The sequence below is a fragment of the Pan paniscus genome, chromosome 6 (assembly GCF_029289425.2).
Source record: "Pan paniscus chromosome 6, NHGRI_mPanPan1-v2.0_pri, whole genome shotgun sequence".
Classification (NCBI taxonomy): domain Eukaryota; kingdom Metazoa; phylum Chordata; class Mammalia; order Primates; family Hominidae; genus Pan; species Pan paniscus.
Genome location: NC_073255.2, coordinates 93988067 through 94004344, shown reverse-complemented (window position 1 = coordinate 94004344; position 16278 = coordinate 93988067). Strand labels below are relative to the sequence as shown.

The following is a 16278-nucleotide window of genomic DNA, read 5'->3' as shown; positions in this document are numbered from 1 at the left end:
CCTCATGACTCTGTGGGACAAGTCCTTCCAGAATCTGTCAGAGCAGATCCTAAATGCCTCTCTGGTTCTATGAAAATGTGACAGGTGGCTCATAAGCTTGATAGAGATCCTGATATGACTAGCATTAAGTAAATATTAAACGTGTTTATAAGATTAAATATAAATAGTTTTCTCTGGGGACAATAGAATTCACTTTGTCCTTTAATGTCATATCAAAAAAGCTGGCCAGGTGCAGTGGCTCACGCCTGTCATCCCAGCACTTTGGGAGGCCGAGGCAGGATCACAAGGTCAGGAGTTTGAGACCAGCCTGACCAACATGGTGAAACTCCATCTCTACTAAAAATACAAAAAATTAGCCGGGTGTGGTGGCGCATGCCTGTAATCCCAGCTGCTCAGGAGGCTGAGGCAGGAGAATTGCTTGAACCCGGGAGGCAGAGGTTGCAGTGAGCCGAGATCGCACCACTGCACTCCAGCCTGGGTGACAGAGCGAGGCTCTGTCCCCCGCGCCCCCCCCCCAAAAAAAAGTCATATCAAAAAAGCCAAGTTGAGGCCAGGCACAGTGGCTCACGCCTGTAATCCCAGCACTTTGGGAGGCCGAAGCAGGCAGATCACCTGAGGTCAGGAGTTCGAGACCAGCCTGGCTGACATGGTGAAACCCCGTCTCTACTAAAAATACAAAATTAGCCAGGTGTGGTGGCGGGCACCCATAGTCCCAGGTACCCTGGAGGCTGAGGCAAGAGAATCGCTTGAACCCAGGAGGCGGAGGTTGCAGTGAGTCGAGATGGTGCCATTGCACTCTAGCCAGGGTGACAGAGAGAGACTCTATCTCAAAAAAATAAAATAAAAAAGAAAGAAAAAAGCTAAATTGAAATGAACTCAAGCCATTGGAAAAGCATCTCAGATTAATGAGAAAGCAAAGACCCAAGCTTGCGGGCCTGTTCTGAATGGCCTGTTCCCAGCAGGTTGTGTAGCAGTAGACCGTTGCCCACAACCCTCGGATGCCCTGGCTTCCCAGACCAGCCCCATGGTTTCCTGGTGACAGTGACAGCCATCGGCAGTCAGCTAGAACATAGTCTCTCATTGCCTAATTGCTGACACATGACTAAGGCTTTCCTGATTGAGTCTGGGTGCTCTGGTTGTGGTGAAAAACCCAGTCGGTCATATCCATGATTGCAAAATGGAATAGTGTGAATTTCAGGGCTGAGCCCAGCCTCCTTGGTAAGCAGCAGAAGCTGCTGTTTCAGGGACTCTCACTTGGACCTTTGTTGACTCATGTCACGTCTGCCTACCAGGTGTCGTTGGTGGAAGGACCAGTTGAGCATCTTATGAGGGAACTAGGCTGGTGACATGGGGGTTCCCCAAGACCGCCTCTGATTCAGTGATTCACCAGGACTCACAGAACTCAGAAAAGCTTTTTGCTTACAGTGACAGTTTATTACAGCAAAATTGTGGAAATTAATACCAGCAAAGGTCAAAGACACATAGGGAGGAGTCCAGGAGAGGCCAGACATGAGTGTCCAGGTGGTCACACACGAGTTTCCATCATTGCTGGTCACACTTAATTCTCCCAGCCATGATGTGTGAGAGCACATATGAAGAACTGACATCCAGGGAAGGTCACCTAAGCCAAGGTGTCAGGGTGTTTATGGGTGGGTCAGTTGTGTAGGCGTGGAGCGTCTGGGTCTCAAGGCTTACCTACTCCATCTCTAGTACCCACAGACGTCAGACTGATAGAGCGTGATTCAAAACCCCAGACACATGGGCTCACGCCTGTAATCCCAGTGCTTTGGGAGGCTAAGCCAGGAGAACCACTTGAGCCCAGGAGTTTGAGACCAGCCTGGGCAATATAGTGAGGCCCTGTCAGTAGAAAAAAAATTTAAAAATTAGTGCAGTGGTGCACCCCAGTAATCATAGAAGTTCTACTTGGAAGGCTGAGAGGATCACTTGAGCCCAGGAGTTTGAGGCTACAGTGAGCTGTGGTCGCACCACGGCACTCCAGCCTGGGTGACAGAGCCAGACTTTGTCTCTTAAAAAAAAAAAAAAAAAAAAAGACGCCCAGGCATAGGAAAGCAGGCATTCACCATAAATCTCATTGTTAACAGGAACTACCTTCATAGCCCAAGGTCTTAGGAATACATAGACACTCTTGCCAGTCAGGATAGTCCAAGGCTCGTGAATATCAGGAGCCACTCAAGGGCCAGGCCTGGAGACTTTTGGAACATGCAGGGTTTAGGGCAACCCCTGCCAGCCACACAGCTGGGGAAAGGGTTTGCTGCAAAATGGTCCACTCTTGCGTGGACTTCCTCCCGCCCGCCCCCCGTGCAGTGTCCTTCTGGGATTACAGGATGTTCCAGCGCACTGAGAGTCAGTGGCTGTCATTTTCTCTGTCTTCCAGGGACCCAGTCCCAGCTGCTGCCTTAGCTTGCACCCCAGGACCACCCTGGGCTGGTGCTGACACCACTGGGGGCTGTCTGTTATGTCAGCCCCAGTCCAAGACTGTGGCTGTCTTGGCAGGAACCTGGCTGAGTGAGCCCCTTCTCCTACCCAGTGCAGTGACCATTTCCTGCAGCCCCAGGGGCATGAGGCCCAGCATTTAGGTGGGCACCCCAGCCAGTCTCAGGGGCACCCTGCTACCCTCTGCTGACGTCTGCTGTTTCTGTCTCCTAACAGTTTCATGATCAACATGGGGGACTCCCACGTGGACACCAGCTCCACTGTGTCCGAGGCGGTGGCCGAAGAAGTATCTCTTTTCAGCATGACGGACATGATTCTGTTTTCGCTCATCGTGGGTCTCCTAACCTACTGGTTCCTCTTCAGAAAGAAAAAAGAAGAAGTCCCCGAGTTCACCAAAATTCAGACATTGTAAGTGCCGCCTCTCAGCCTCCTCTTCTGTCACCACTCCAAGCAGTGTCCTGCATGCGGGCCTCAGGCTGAAAGAAGCAAGGCTCCTTGTAGCATTTTGGGGCGACTCTTGGGTTTTGCCTTCTTGCTAGATTGTGCTTGAGCTCTCCCTTAATCATCTCTTATGTGGGGTTTATAAGGCCCTTTCCTATCTGCTGTTTATATGACCTTCACAGGAAGCACTGCGAAAATGACACCAGTTTACAGATTAAGAACCGGGGGCTCAAGAATGTTAACGGGTCTGCCAGGGTCATTAGCCAGCAATAGCCGCGCTAGAGCTGGAACCCTTTTTTCCATTTATTTATTTATTTATTTATTTGGAGACATGGTCTCACTGTATTGCCCAGGCTGGAGTGCAATGGCGGTGGCACGATCAAGGTTCACTGCAATCTCCACCTCCCAGGCTCAGGCAATCTTCCCACCTCAGCCTCCCGAGTAGCTGGGAGTAAAGGTGTGCACCACTATGCCCAGCTAATTTTTTTTTTTTTTTTTTTTTGAAGCAGAATCTTGTTCTTTCATCCAGTCTGGAGTACAGTGGTGCGATCTCGGCTCACTGCAACCTCTGCCTCCCAGGCTCAAGCAATTCTTCTGCCTCAGCCTCCTGAGTAGCTTGGATTACAGGTGCCCGCCACCACGCCCGGCTATTTTTTGTATTTTTAGTAGAGACGGGGTCTCACCACGTTGGCCAGGCTGGTCTCAAACTCCTGACCTCAAGTGATCCGCCCACCTCGGCCTCCCAAAGTGCTGGGATTACAGGTGTGAGCCGTTGCGCCCAGTCAATTTTTGTATTTTTTTATAGAGACAGGGATTTGCCATGTCCCGGGCTGGTCTCGAACTCCTGGACTCAAGCAATCCACACACCTTGGTCTCCCAAAGTGTCAGGATTACAGGCGTGAGCCACTGTACCCAGCCTAGAAATGGCATTTTAAAGTCTTTTTAAGGCTGTAACCACCTGGAAGGCTGTGTGCTAATGAGCACAAAATCTTTGGACAGGCCTTATTTTGTTGCTCTTTTAAACTTTTCATGAAGCTTCCTTTTAAGAATAAGTGAAAAAGATGGATTAGTTAAAAGAAAAATGTTAAGGAAATAATAGTACAGATGGTATGTAGACAGAAAAAAATGATACCGAAGGTCTGCCTAAGTGACTGCATCCCTGTCTCTCCAAGATTGATTTCCATAAGCCACACGGAAAAGTCATTCTCCAGATTTTAGGGTCCTGCGGCCAGAATTACTTCCTGCGGTTACGCTTGGCTGTGTTTAACACCAGTCTCAGACTCCAGGGGCCCGCAGCCAGGTTTGAGTGGGGACCTGCCAGGTCAGGTCTGGGCCGAGGGAACTCCAGGGGCACAGGCCTGCTGCCTTCAGGGACTCCCTGGATTTGGCAAGGGGCAGTTCTCAGGGGCAGGATTGGGAGCCATTCTCAGACCAGAACCCCTTTCATTCTGTCTGTCTTCAGGGGACCCAGTCCCAGCTGCAGCCTTAGTTTGCATCCCAGGGCCACCCTGGGCTGCTGCTGACACCAGTGGGGGCCATCTGTCATGTCAGTTCCAGTCCAAGGCTGTGGCTGTCTTGGCAGGAACAAGCCACACAGAAAAGTCATTCTCCAAGGCTGGGCATGGTGAAGCATGCAGCTCACATCAAATCCCGATTCCCTATTCCAATCTGGGTATCAGCCTTCCCCGCCAGAACACTTACAGCCTTCACACCGTAAAGCAGATATTCACACAACACAGTTCTTATACCATGGACAGGGAATTAGTTTTACATTTTTAAAAACTGAGTTCAGGGCCAGGCACAGTGGCTCACGTCTGTAATTCCACCACTTTGGGAGGCCGAGGCGGGAGAAATCACTTGAGGTCAGGAGTTCGAGACCAGCCTGGCCAACATGGCGAAACCCCGTCTCTACCGAAAATACAAAAACTAGCTGGGCGTGGTGGTGCATGCCTGTAATTTCAGCTACTAGGGAAGCTGAGGCAGAAGAATCACTTGAACCCAGGAGGCAGAGGTTGCAGTGAGCCAAGAATGTGCCACTGCATTCCAGCCTGGGAGACAGAGTCCGTCTCAAAAACAAAACAAAACAAAACAAAACTGGGTTCAATCTTATCTCCATCATTGACTCACTGAGCAAACATTTCCTGAGGCCCTACGTACAGTGTCCCAGACACTATGCTAAGGTGTGTGGCTGCACCTGTGAAGAAAATAGATGAATGCTGTCTTCATCAAGCTTACGCTGTAGTGGTGAGTGAACCCTGGGCGAGACCTTAACCTCATTCTGCCTCAGTTTCCTCACCTGCTAAATGGAGGCAGTATTCCCAATCTTGTGGGGCTTTTGTCTTAAATGAGGAAGAGTCTATAAACTCACCTAGCACTGCCCCTGAGGGATAGGAGCTGTGTAGTGTTTGCGTTGATCGTATTTCGTGCCAGGCACTATGACGGGCACGATCAGGACCACAGAGCCAGCATTTATGTTAAGCTGGAAAATGACGGTGTTGCAACATAGTTTTTTTTTTTTTTTTGAGACAGACTTTTGCTCTTGTCACTCAGGCTGGAGTGCAGTGGTGCAATCTTGGCTCACTGCAACCTCCGCCTCCCGGGTTCAGGCGATTCTCGTGCCTCAGTCTCCCGAGTGCCTGGGACTACAGGCACATGCCACCACGCCTGGCTAATTTTTGTATTTTTAGTAGAGACGGGGTTTCACCATGTTGGCCAGGCTGGTCTCAAACTCCCGACCTCAGGTGAGCTGCCTGCCTCTGCCTCCCAAAGTGCTGGGATTATAGGCGTGAGCCACCGCACCCGGCCACAGCGTACTTTTTAGAAATGCTTTGTGAACTGCTTTAACCTACATTGTCTAATCAGGGCCTCCTTGCAACAGCGCCGTGCGTTAGGCAGCGTGGGTTGCCTCATTTCTGCTCTCAGAGAGGTTATGGGATGTGCCCAGGGCACAGGCTGGAGAGACAGGCTCCGCCAGCTCTAAGAGAGAAGGAATTGGTGCGGGGATCAGACCAAGTCCTGCAGGAGGGGTGTTGGGCAGGTTCTTAAAGGTAGAGCCACACCCTGAAGCTGAAAGGACTTTAGAGCAGAGGGCCCGATATAGGAAGGGCAGATCAGCTGGAATCCAGCCCATCCTGTCCAGGGCTGGTACACGGGGCATTCCTGGTGTGGAATAGTACTTTTGATAAAAAAGCGTAGTAGTACTCAAGATAAAGAGACCAGGGTCCAGGACCCAGCTCCTGAACTGGCCCTCGTTCCCTCATCTGTAAAATGGAAGTTCCGCCCCCCGCCCTGAGTGAGGACGTGGGTTGGCCCTGGGAGCCTGCGCAGCTGCCACCAAGGGAGGCAGCATTCCTCACATAGCTCATCTGTTCTCGCTGTCACCTCCCTGGCCTTACAAGAGGAAGTTGACATAAAACCTGTAGACTGTGGGAGCTGTGGGGTCCCAAAGCACTTGTATTTTTTTGTTGATTCTCACTGTTCCTCTTTGCCAGGATGCTGAAACTCTGTTCCCTCCACCTAATCATGATCTTCTAACCTTATGTGTGTGGAGATATGCAGTTTCCAGAGTCTTGTCTCTTCCCTCATTAAATCACGCTGGATGCCTGCTGCAGCCAGGGCTTTTACCTGTACGCTGTACAAGACAAATATTTCTAGTACCATGGCTACATTCTGGACCCTGAAGTTGGGTGCGCAAGGTTGAGTACTGACCCTCCCACATTAGCCATCTGACATCAGCCAGGTGACTTGATCTTTCCAAGTCTGTGAACCCAACTGTAAGCTGGAGGTAGTAGTAGTACTTACCTCATAAGGCTGTGAAAACTGAGTTAATCCATCATAGAGCTCTTTGCTCAGTTCCTGGTGCATAGTGGGCTCTCAGGTGTTATGGATTGTTACTGTTTATTTATTTATTTTGAGGCAGGGTCTCACTCTGTCGTTCAGGCTGGAATACGCTGGCACGATCTCGGCTCACTGCAACCTCCGCCTCCCAGGCTCAAGAGATCCTCCCACTTTGGCCTCCCAAGTAGCTGGGACTACAGGCGTGCACCACCACCCTTGGCTAATTTTTATATTTTTTGTACAAATGGACATCTAACAATGTTGCCCAGGCTGGTCTGAAACTCCTGGGCTCAAGCAGTCTGCCTGCCTCGGCCTCCCAAAGTGCTGGGATTACAGGCGTGAGCCACCATGCCTGGAGTGTGTTATTATTTTTATCCTTTTTATTAATACCGTCTCCAGTCTTACAAGAGCCCTTCCACGAAGACATGAGCAGCCCATTTTGCGGATGAAGAAACCGAGGTGCCAGGGATTGCAGAGTTTGCCCAAGGCCACCTAACTTCTAAATAGCAGCAGAGTTGGCTTTTGAATGAAGTCTGCAAGCTCCACAAGCCATGTTTTCTCTACTTTGCCATGCTGCTCCTAATTTAGTGTTAATAGGCCTCCTACGATAGTGTTAGTCTCCTAAAATAGTGTTAATAGGCCTGGCATGGTGGTTCACGCCTGTAATCCCAGTGCTTAGGGAGGCTGAGGCACAAAGATTGCTTGAGCCAGGAGTTCAAGACCAGCCTGAGCAACATAGGGAGACCCCCCCCCCCCATCTCTACAATAAACAAAAAAGGGTGGTGTTAATTTGTTAATTTACCTACAAGGAGAGTATTCCTTATCTGAAGTGCTTGGGGCCAGAAGTGTTTCAGATCTTGGACTTTGGAATGTTTGCATTATACTCACCAGATGAGCATTTCTTATCTGAAAATCTGAAATGCTCCAATGATTCTTCCCTTTGAGGATCATGTTGACGCTCAAAAAGTTTCAGATTTCAGATTTTAGATTAGGGACATTCAGCCTGTAGATGTTATTTTACAAAGCAGGAAGTTGGGTGTAGTGGTTCACACTTGTGATCCCAGCTCTTTGGGAGGCCAAGGCAGGAGGATTGCTTAAGCCCAGGAGTTGGAGACCAGCCTGGGCAACGTAGCAAGACCCTGTCTCTATAAAAAATAGGAGAAAACTGAGGCTCAGAAAGGTCACCTAGCTGATACAACCAGGCCTCAAGCCTAGATCTCCTATTCTAAATCCCACATCAGTGTCCCTGGCTACCGGTATTTCAGTGAGCACAGGTGATTTCTGTTATAGCCACAGAGCAGTAGGGAGTAATAGGGCTTAGTGTGGGGAAGGTATGTGGCCCAGGGCTGTATCAGGAATTCTCACCATGATTTCTGGTGGCTTCTAGAATTGGCATTTATTTATTTTGTTTTAGAGACAGGGTCTCGCCCTGTCACCCAGGCTGGAGTGCTATGGCGCGATATCAGTTCACTGCAACCTCTGCCTCTGGGGCTCAAGCGATTCTCTTGCTTCAGCCTCCCAAGTTGCCGGGATTACAGGCACCCACCATGATGCCCAGCGAATTTTTGTATTTTTAGTAGAGATGGAGTTTCACCACGTTGGCCAGGCTAGTCTTAAACTCCTGACCCCAAGTGATCCATCCGCCTGGGCGTCCCAAAATACTGGGATTACAGGTGTGAGCCACTGTACCGGGCCAAACACATTTTTAAAACAAAAAACCCAGTGGGATTTTTGTTGGAATTGGATTGAATCTGTATATTAATATGGGAAGAGTTGACATCCTACAATATTGAGCTTTCTATTCCATGAACATTGTTTTATCCCTCCCGGGGAGGTCTTTTGGACTGTTTGTAATAGCAATTAATGACTTGTTAGAGAGGAGTGGTAATGAGCAACAAGTTCTTTTTCATAATAATAGTAGCAGTAATGATAATAAATGGCTCTTCCTGCCAGGTGTGGTGGCTCACGCCTGGAATCCCACACTTCAGGAGGCCGAGGCAGGTGGATTGCTTTGAGTCCAGGAGTTCAAGATCAGCCTGGCAACATGACGAAACCCTGTCTCTACGGAAAAAATACAAAAATTAGCCAGGCACGGTAGCATACGCTTGTAGTCCCAGCTACTCAGGAGGCTGAGGTGAGAGGATCACCTGAGCCTGGGATGCCAAGGCTGCCGAGCGCCGAGCTTACACCGCTGCACTCCAGCCTGGGCGACAGAGCAAGACCCCGTCTCAAAATAATAATAATAATATATAATAATGACTCTTTCACGTCCACTCCCACTCACTCAGGTTGCACCTCTGAACAGAGCATTTCGCACTGGGGCAGCTCGTGCCCTAAGGGAGCCCCAGGGAATGCTCAGCCTCTTGAGTAGCTGGGGTGACGGGCACATGCCACCATGCCTGGCTTATTTTTTTTTTTTAAAGACATGGTCTCGCTCTGTTGCCCAGGCTGGGTCTTAACCTCCTGGCCTCAAGCAGTCTCCCTGCCTCAGCCTTGCAAAGTTCTGAGATCACTCACTGTGTAGGATCCAAAGTCCCACAGGATCCAGGGCTCCTGTGGGCTCTCCTGTGGGCCCGGCAGCTTTGCTCACCCTTATGGAACAACACCGCATGGTGTGCCCTCTTGGTGATGGAATTTGTATTTTTGCCTCCCATGGTGCAGAGAGCGTCCCATTTCCATCTGGGTCCCTACCTTAGTGCGGGGCCGCCTGTCGGAGGGAAGCTTCTCAGAGAATGGCCGTTGAATTAACCAAGGCTAAATCTGTATGTGTGGCTGCCTCTAGGGAAACACGTGGCCTCCAGGCTGGGTTTGGCTTACACGTATTTTTTTAAAAAATATTTTAATTAGAACATTAAAAAGTGTGGCAGTATCAGGCCCAGCGTGGTGGCTGACACCTGTAATCCCAGCACTCTGGGAGGCCAAGGCAGGTGGATCACATGAGGCCAGGAGTTGGAAACCAGCCTGGCCAACATGGCAAAACCCTGTCTCTACAAAAAGTACAAAAAATAGCTGGGCATGGTGGTGCGTGCCTGTAATCCCAGCTACTCGGGAGGCTGAGGCAGGAGAATCGCTTGAATCCAGGAGGTGGAAGTTGCAGTGAGCTGAGATCACGCTACTGCATTCCAGCCTGGGCGACGGAGTGAGACCAAAAAAAAAAAAGGCAGTATCAAATAAAAACTTAGACTTATAGCTTCTTTAAAAAAAAAAAAAAAATAGAGGATCTGGTCATACTGGACCCGCAGTGATGCCCACCAGCTGTGGGGCAGCTGAGCAGCAGCCCCATTCTGCACGAGGCCTGTGTGCTGCATTCACTCTGACCCTCCAGCCAGCTCAGGCTGCTGTGCTCATGTTGCCTCTACTGGCCCTGAGAAGCTCTGCAGTGCCCCCTGCACCTGTGCTTTGCTCCTGGAACGCTAGAGTGCTTTAAAGAAAAATAAAGCTTCTTATGGAACATTTCAAACACCAGAGTGTAGGGCACAGGAGAGTGGACCCCATACGCCTCCAGCCCCCAGTTTTCATAACTACTCACTCCTCGCCGGTCTTATTTCTTTCCGCTGCCCCCCACCACCGCACCAGTCCTGGATTATTTTAATGCAATCCCCAGATGTCATATTTCATCAGGAAATGTTTCAGTCCTCTAAAATTCAAGGACTCGCCAGGCATGGCGGCTCATGCCTGTAATCCCAGCACTTCGGGAGGCTGAGGCAGGAGAATCACTTGAAGCCAAGTGTTCGAGATCAGCCTGGGTAGCATAGCAAGACCCCGTCTCTACAAAAAACACAAACATTAGCCAAGTGTGGTGGCACATGCCTGTGGTCCCAGTTACTCAGAAGGCTGAGGTGGGAGGATCACTTGAGCCCAGGAGGTTGAGGCTGCAGTGAGCCATGGTTGTGCCACTGCACTCCAACCTGGGTGACAGAACGAGACCCTGTCTCAAAAAAAAAAAAAAAAGTAAACTTCAAGTATTCTCCTTTCTGAACATAACACAACGCCATCTTCACACCTTGAAAGTCAACAGTAATTCTTCAGCATCGTTAGATACCCAGACAACATTTATTCATAGTTCCCTGATTGACTGATGTTTGATTTTGTTTAACAGTTTTTGTTTGTTTAATTCAGGATCTAAACAAGACCCATACACTGCAGTTGATTAATAAATCTTTCGTTTGGGAGAGGTCAGGTATATTAAGGTATAATTTGCATACAGTAAAATGCCCCCCTCCTCCCTTTTTTTTGAGACAGGGTCTTGCTCTGTCACCCACGCTGGAGTGCAGGGGTGTGATCAGGGCTCACTACAGCCTCTACCTCCCAGGCTTAAGGGGATCGTCCCATCTCAGCCCCCTGAGTAGCTGGGGCTACGGGCATGTGCCACCATACTCGGCTAATTTTTATTTTTAATTTTAGTAGAGACAAAGTCTCACTATGTTGCCCAGGCTGGTCTTGTTCGAACGTCTGAGTTCAAGTGATCCTCTTGCCTCAGCCTCCCAAAGTGCTAGGATTAGGATTACAGGCATGAGCCACTGCGCTGGGCCAACATTTTCCTCTTTAAGTGCACCAGTTCATGAGTCTTGACAGATGTATGTGATTCTGTAATCAGTATCATAATCAAAATCTAGAACATTTCATCACTCCGAAACAGTCCTGTCCTACCTCTTTGCAATCATCCTCCTCCATCGGGTAATCAGCCTCTGGCAACTGCCAATCTTATTTCTGTCCCGGTAGTTTAACATTTTCCAAAGCGTCACATAAATGGAATGATAGCACCATGGGCTGCTGTGCCAGCGGTTTTTCCTTAGCGACACGTCAGCTCCCTTTCCATTCCTAAGCTTCCCTTCCATCCCGTTTCTTCCTTGAAACATCATTTGTATCACAGTTTCCCACAGTCTGGATTTTCCTGATTACGTCGCCCTGGAGATTGCTTTTGAAAAGCCACAAAAGATCTCATTTTCCTGAGTGACCTTCCTTTTGGGGCCTGTTCTTGACAGAAAGCCCGGGAGGCCAGGGGTCAGGGCTGCCAGCATCATGTGTCTGTTTTTTATCTCCTGAGTGCCAACAGATGGGAAGTGGATCTGGGGGTCTTGCCACATCCAGTTCAGGGTCACTTTCTCTGTAGTGAGGTCCTTGGCTCCATCGAGCATGAAAAGAGAAATACAAATGAGACTGACAAAGAGGAAAGCATTAGGGGAAGCCTGTGGCCACGAGAGTAGACGGTGCAGGGGGCCCACTGCCTCCCGCTGCTGTGGGAACGGCGAGGACATGGGCCAGGGTGTTTCTGCCACTTCTGCAAGCACAGCTCTGGGTTTTCTGCTGCCATCTGACCTCCAAAGGGACCTCGCCTCCTCTCCTTCCTTTCCTGGTCCCTGATGAGATGGGGGAGGTTTCTGTCACTCTGACAAGTGCTTGAAACTCCAGACATGGGCTGTCGGGAACTGTCGGGTACTGCCGTGCAGAGCGCATGTTGTCTGACCTCCTGACTTCACTGGGCCCTGTCGGGTGCAGGAGAGGGACCTGTGGATGGCACAGTGGGACACGTGCTCTACCGGCCTGGGGGTGGTGGGAATGCAGAGGAGGGGTATCCCCTATTGGGGGTGTGTCAGGGATGAGATGCCCCCACAGGAGCCTAGGAGGCCAAGTGTGGAGGCTGGGAGGTGAGGACACGCGGGGCTGTTCCAAGGGAGCCACATGCTGGTAGAGCCCAGGCACAGGTCACCAAGGGAGTCAGGGGTCGTGGGGGGTCAGAGGTCATAAAAGGAGTTGGGGTCACCAAGGAAGTCAGGTCATGGAGGGAGCTGACACAGGAGAGCATCTTAGAGGGCCTTGGGACCTTCCAAGGGGTATGGATTTTTTTCCCCAGATTTATTGAGGTATAAATGACAAAAATTATATATATTTATCAGAGCATCTAAGTTTTTTTCTTTTTCTTTCTTTCTTTTTTTTTTGAGATGGAGTCTTACTCTGTGGCCCAGGCTGGAGTTCAGTGGCACAATCTTGGCTCACTGCAACCTCTGCCTCCTGGGTCCAAGTGATTCTCCTGCCTCAGCTTCCTGAGTAGCTGGGACTACAGGTGCCTGCCACCACGCCCAGCTAATTTTTGTATTTTGAGTAGAGATGAGGTTTCACCATGTTGACCAGGCTGGTCTTGAACTCCTGACCTCAAGTGATCCACCCACCTCAGCCTCCGAAAGTGTTGGGATTACAGGCGTGAGCCACCATGCCCAGCCTAAGCATTTTTCTTTTTTTCTTTTTGAGACTAAGTCTCGCTCTTGTCCCCCAGGCTGAAGTGCAATGGTGCAATCTCGGCTCACTGCCACCTCCGCCTCCTGGCTTCAGGCGATTCTCCTGCCTCAGCCTCCCGAGTAGCTGGGATTACAGGCGCCTGCCACCACACCCAGCTAATTTTTGTATTTTTAGTAGAGACGGGGTTTCACCATATTGGCCAGGCTGATCTCGAACTCCTGACCTCAGGTGATCCGCCTGCCTCACCTCCCAAAGTGTTGGGATTACAGGTGTGAGCCACCGCACCAGGCCAGCATTTTTCTTTCTTTGTAAATTTTATTTTTCCCAGCTTTAAAATGACATAATTGACAAATAAAAATTTTATACATATATTTAAAATTATGTAAGTTCAAAGTATACAGTGTGATGTTCTGATATACGTATCTTAGCTGAGCATGGTGGCTTACACCTGTAATACCAGCTACTTGGGAGGCTGAGGTGAGAGGATCACTTGAAGCCAGGAGGTCAAGGCCAGCTTGGGCAACATAGCAAGACCTCGACTCTACAAAAACTTAAAAATAAATTTAAAAATTAGCTGGGCATGGTGGTGTGGACCTGTCATCGCAGCACTTTGGGAGGCTGAGGCAGGAGGACTGCCTGAGCCCAGGAGTTGGAGGCTGCAGTGAGCTATGGTCACGCCACTGCACTCCAGCCTGGGCAACGGAGCGAACCCCGTCTCTAGAAAAACTAAAAAATCAATTTAAAAAAATGACATGTGTGGATGACGCTAACAGGGAGCTGGGGAAGCCTGTGTAGGAGGGCGGTGTCTGGAGAGTGGTGGCCCCATGAAGCGCCATTTGGAGCTGGAGTGGAGGGAGCTGACTTGGAAGCAGGAAGATGGGCCAGGAGGCTGCTGGCCTCAGCCTAGCAGAAATTGACCAGGGCTGCTCGGCACAGATGGAGAGCCGAGTGCAAATGCAGGTGTCAGTGGATCAGAGAAAGGGCTCCAAGCCAGGGCTTTTGAAAACATAATTCTGGGACCCTCATCACCCACCAGAGGTGATGTTCTTATCCCCATTTTACAAATGGCAGTGCTGATCCCAGGAGAGGGTGAGTGACCTGGTCAAGGCTGACGTTAACACATGAGAGCTGGAATTCCAGCCTGGGGCTTCCTGCACCACGCTTTTGCTCCCTCGGACCCCTGGCTCTTGTCGTGGCCACCCCAGCCCACCCCTCCTTTCCATCCCCTTTGATTGCACACAATAGCAGAGCCACTTTGTGCCAGATCAGATGATCTTACTGTCTGAGGGTATGGCCTTTTCTTTCTGTCACCGATGGGCTGAATAACCCTGAGTTTCTCTTCTCTGTCTCCGGAAAATTAGCCCTAGTCCTGGCCACCCCCTGGCTCAGGGTCACTGCTGAGGTCGTCAGAAGAGCATCAAGGCTTTTGCGTGTGTGGAACAGCACAGCAGGCTTTCTGAGCTTCACAGACTTGCTCACGGAGTCCTGATGTGAACACGTGCTGGAGGTCATGGTCGGGGGGAATGAGGGAGCGGCAGCCCACCAGAGCCTTAGAGCGTCCTGAGGACACGGCCCCAGGATCCTTGGGAAGGGCTGTGAGATGTGCTGTCTGAACGTGCCCGGGGCGCACTGCAGACAGGGTAAAGCCGGGGGAGGTGCACCTTGCTTGGGGAGCAGACAGGAACCCCGGGTGCTGGGCCGCTGGGCCCTGGAGCTTTCACAGGCCTGGAGTTGAATTACCGCTTCACCCACCCCCAGCCTCACTGCCTTGTCAAGGTGGATAGAAACCCTTGCGCAGTGCACAGGGTGGTGAGGATTAAACAAAATAAAATAGAAAGCTTCTTGAATGCTAGCCAGCATGCAGTAGGCACTCAGTAAGAAGTCATTCCCTTCGCCTGTTTTGTCTCTGACCTGTGGCCACTCACACCTGCTTTCACCTCCCCCTGCCTGTAGCCAGCTGTCTCCAGCAGCTGCCCTCCCCACGTGTTCATCAGAGTCCCTGTCCGCAGAGACAGCTGCTGGCTTCTATCTAAGCCCCAGCAAACCACTTTCTGTTTTCACCAAAGGCTGGCGTTTCCAACCATTAGCCCCATGCCACAAGGCTCTGAAGGTCAAGAAATCTGGGTCCGCCTAGCAGAGCCCACTCTCCGTCCTGCCAGAGCAGGCTGCCCCCAGCTCTGCTGCCATCGTGCCTCTGTGCCTCAGCCGCCTCCCCTTCTCTCGCCGTGGGCACCCATGACCCTGGAGCCTGGAGAACTTGGCAGTAGACGCTAGGTTCTGAAAGGGAGCTGGTCCAAAGCAGCTTCCCCATGTGTCGCTAAGGGCAGGGGACAGTCTCAGGAGAAATCGAGTCCACTGCAGAAAATCCAACCGGATTTGCAGTTTCCAGAAATGTTCCTCAGCGTCGCCTGAGACGGGAACAAAATGAACCACACATCTCGGTTCATCTCGGTCCAAGTGACTCAGTGCTTTTCCCACCCTCCCTCATCTTCCCCACGCGGTGGACTACAGCTGACTTCTGATCCTGAACCCAGAAAGACTCCTGCTCCCAATTTAGGCGTGGAGAGCCTTAATTGGAACCTTTCATGCTCCGTTCTGGAGCCACGTGGTCTGTGTGCTCCAGGCCTGGGACAGCTGCCACCTCTGTACGGCTGGAGCCTTGGGCTTTCTGGTTTTGTTTGTTTTTTCTTGAGACAGGGTCTGACTCTGTCAACCAGGTTGGAGTGCAGTGGCACAATCTTGGCTCACTGCAACCTTCACCTCAGCCTTCAGGCTCAAGTGATCCTCCTACCTCAGCCTCCCAAGTAGCTGGGACCACAGACGCATACCTCTACACCCGGCTAATTTTTGTATTTTTGGTAGAGACAGGCCGTTTCGCCATGTTGCCCAGGCTGGCCTCAGACTCCTGAGCTATGGCGTCCACCCGCCTCGGCCTCCCAAAGTGCTGTACTGGTGTGAGCCACCACACTCCGCCGAGCCTTGGGCTTTCGGATGGGCTGTTTGCACTCGGGAACCTCAGAAGGGTGCTCCCCAAGACAGAACATCACCACTGCAAACGGAGCCCACCTTGCCAGGCATTTCCCCAGCTGCCCTGATGGGAGGGGAAGGTGTGTCTTTCATGGCACACAGGATGCTCCCCGCTGACATGGACCCAGTGTCTTAGGCTCTGTTTGCCCGCAGTTCTTTTGTGTGGGGGAAGACAGGGACCAGACTTAATTTAATGTGATTGTGTGGCGCCCTGGCAGCGGGATCAGTGTGGCTTCCTTTATGGAGTGCAGCCCTGCCATAGCAACCTGCAGGCTGTCTTCT

General features: G+C 50.8%; 1 protein-coding gene across 3 annotated transcripts in view; it reads left to right on the top strand.

Annotated features, from left to right (window-relative positions):
* LOC100990437 (NADPH--cytochrome P450 reductase) overlaps positions 1 to 16278 on the top strand; it is a 71399-nt gene that overhangs the window by 35978 nt on the left and 19143 nt on the right. For 2 of the 3 annotated variants that reach the window (XM_003808918.4, XM_063605922.1), the window contains exon 2: positions 2671 to 2862. In XM_003808918.4, coding sequence (XP_003808966.2) covers positions 2671 to 2862 — 192 coding nt within the window. Of the gene's footprint in view, positions 1 to 2670; positions 2863 to 16278 lie in introns of those variants that run through there. The other variant, XM_057302889.2, reaches the window with a different exon arrangement.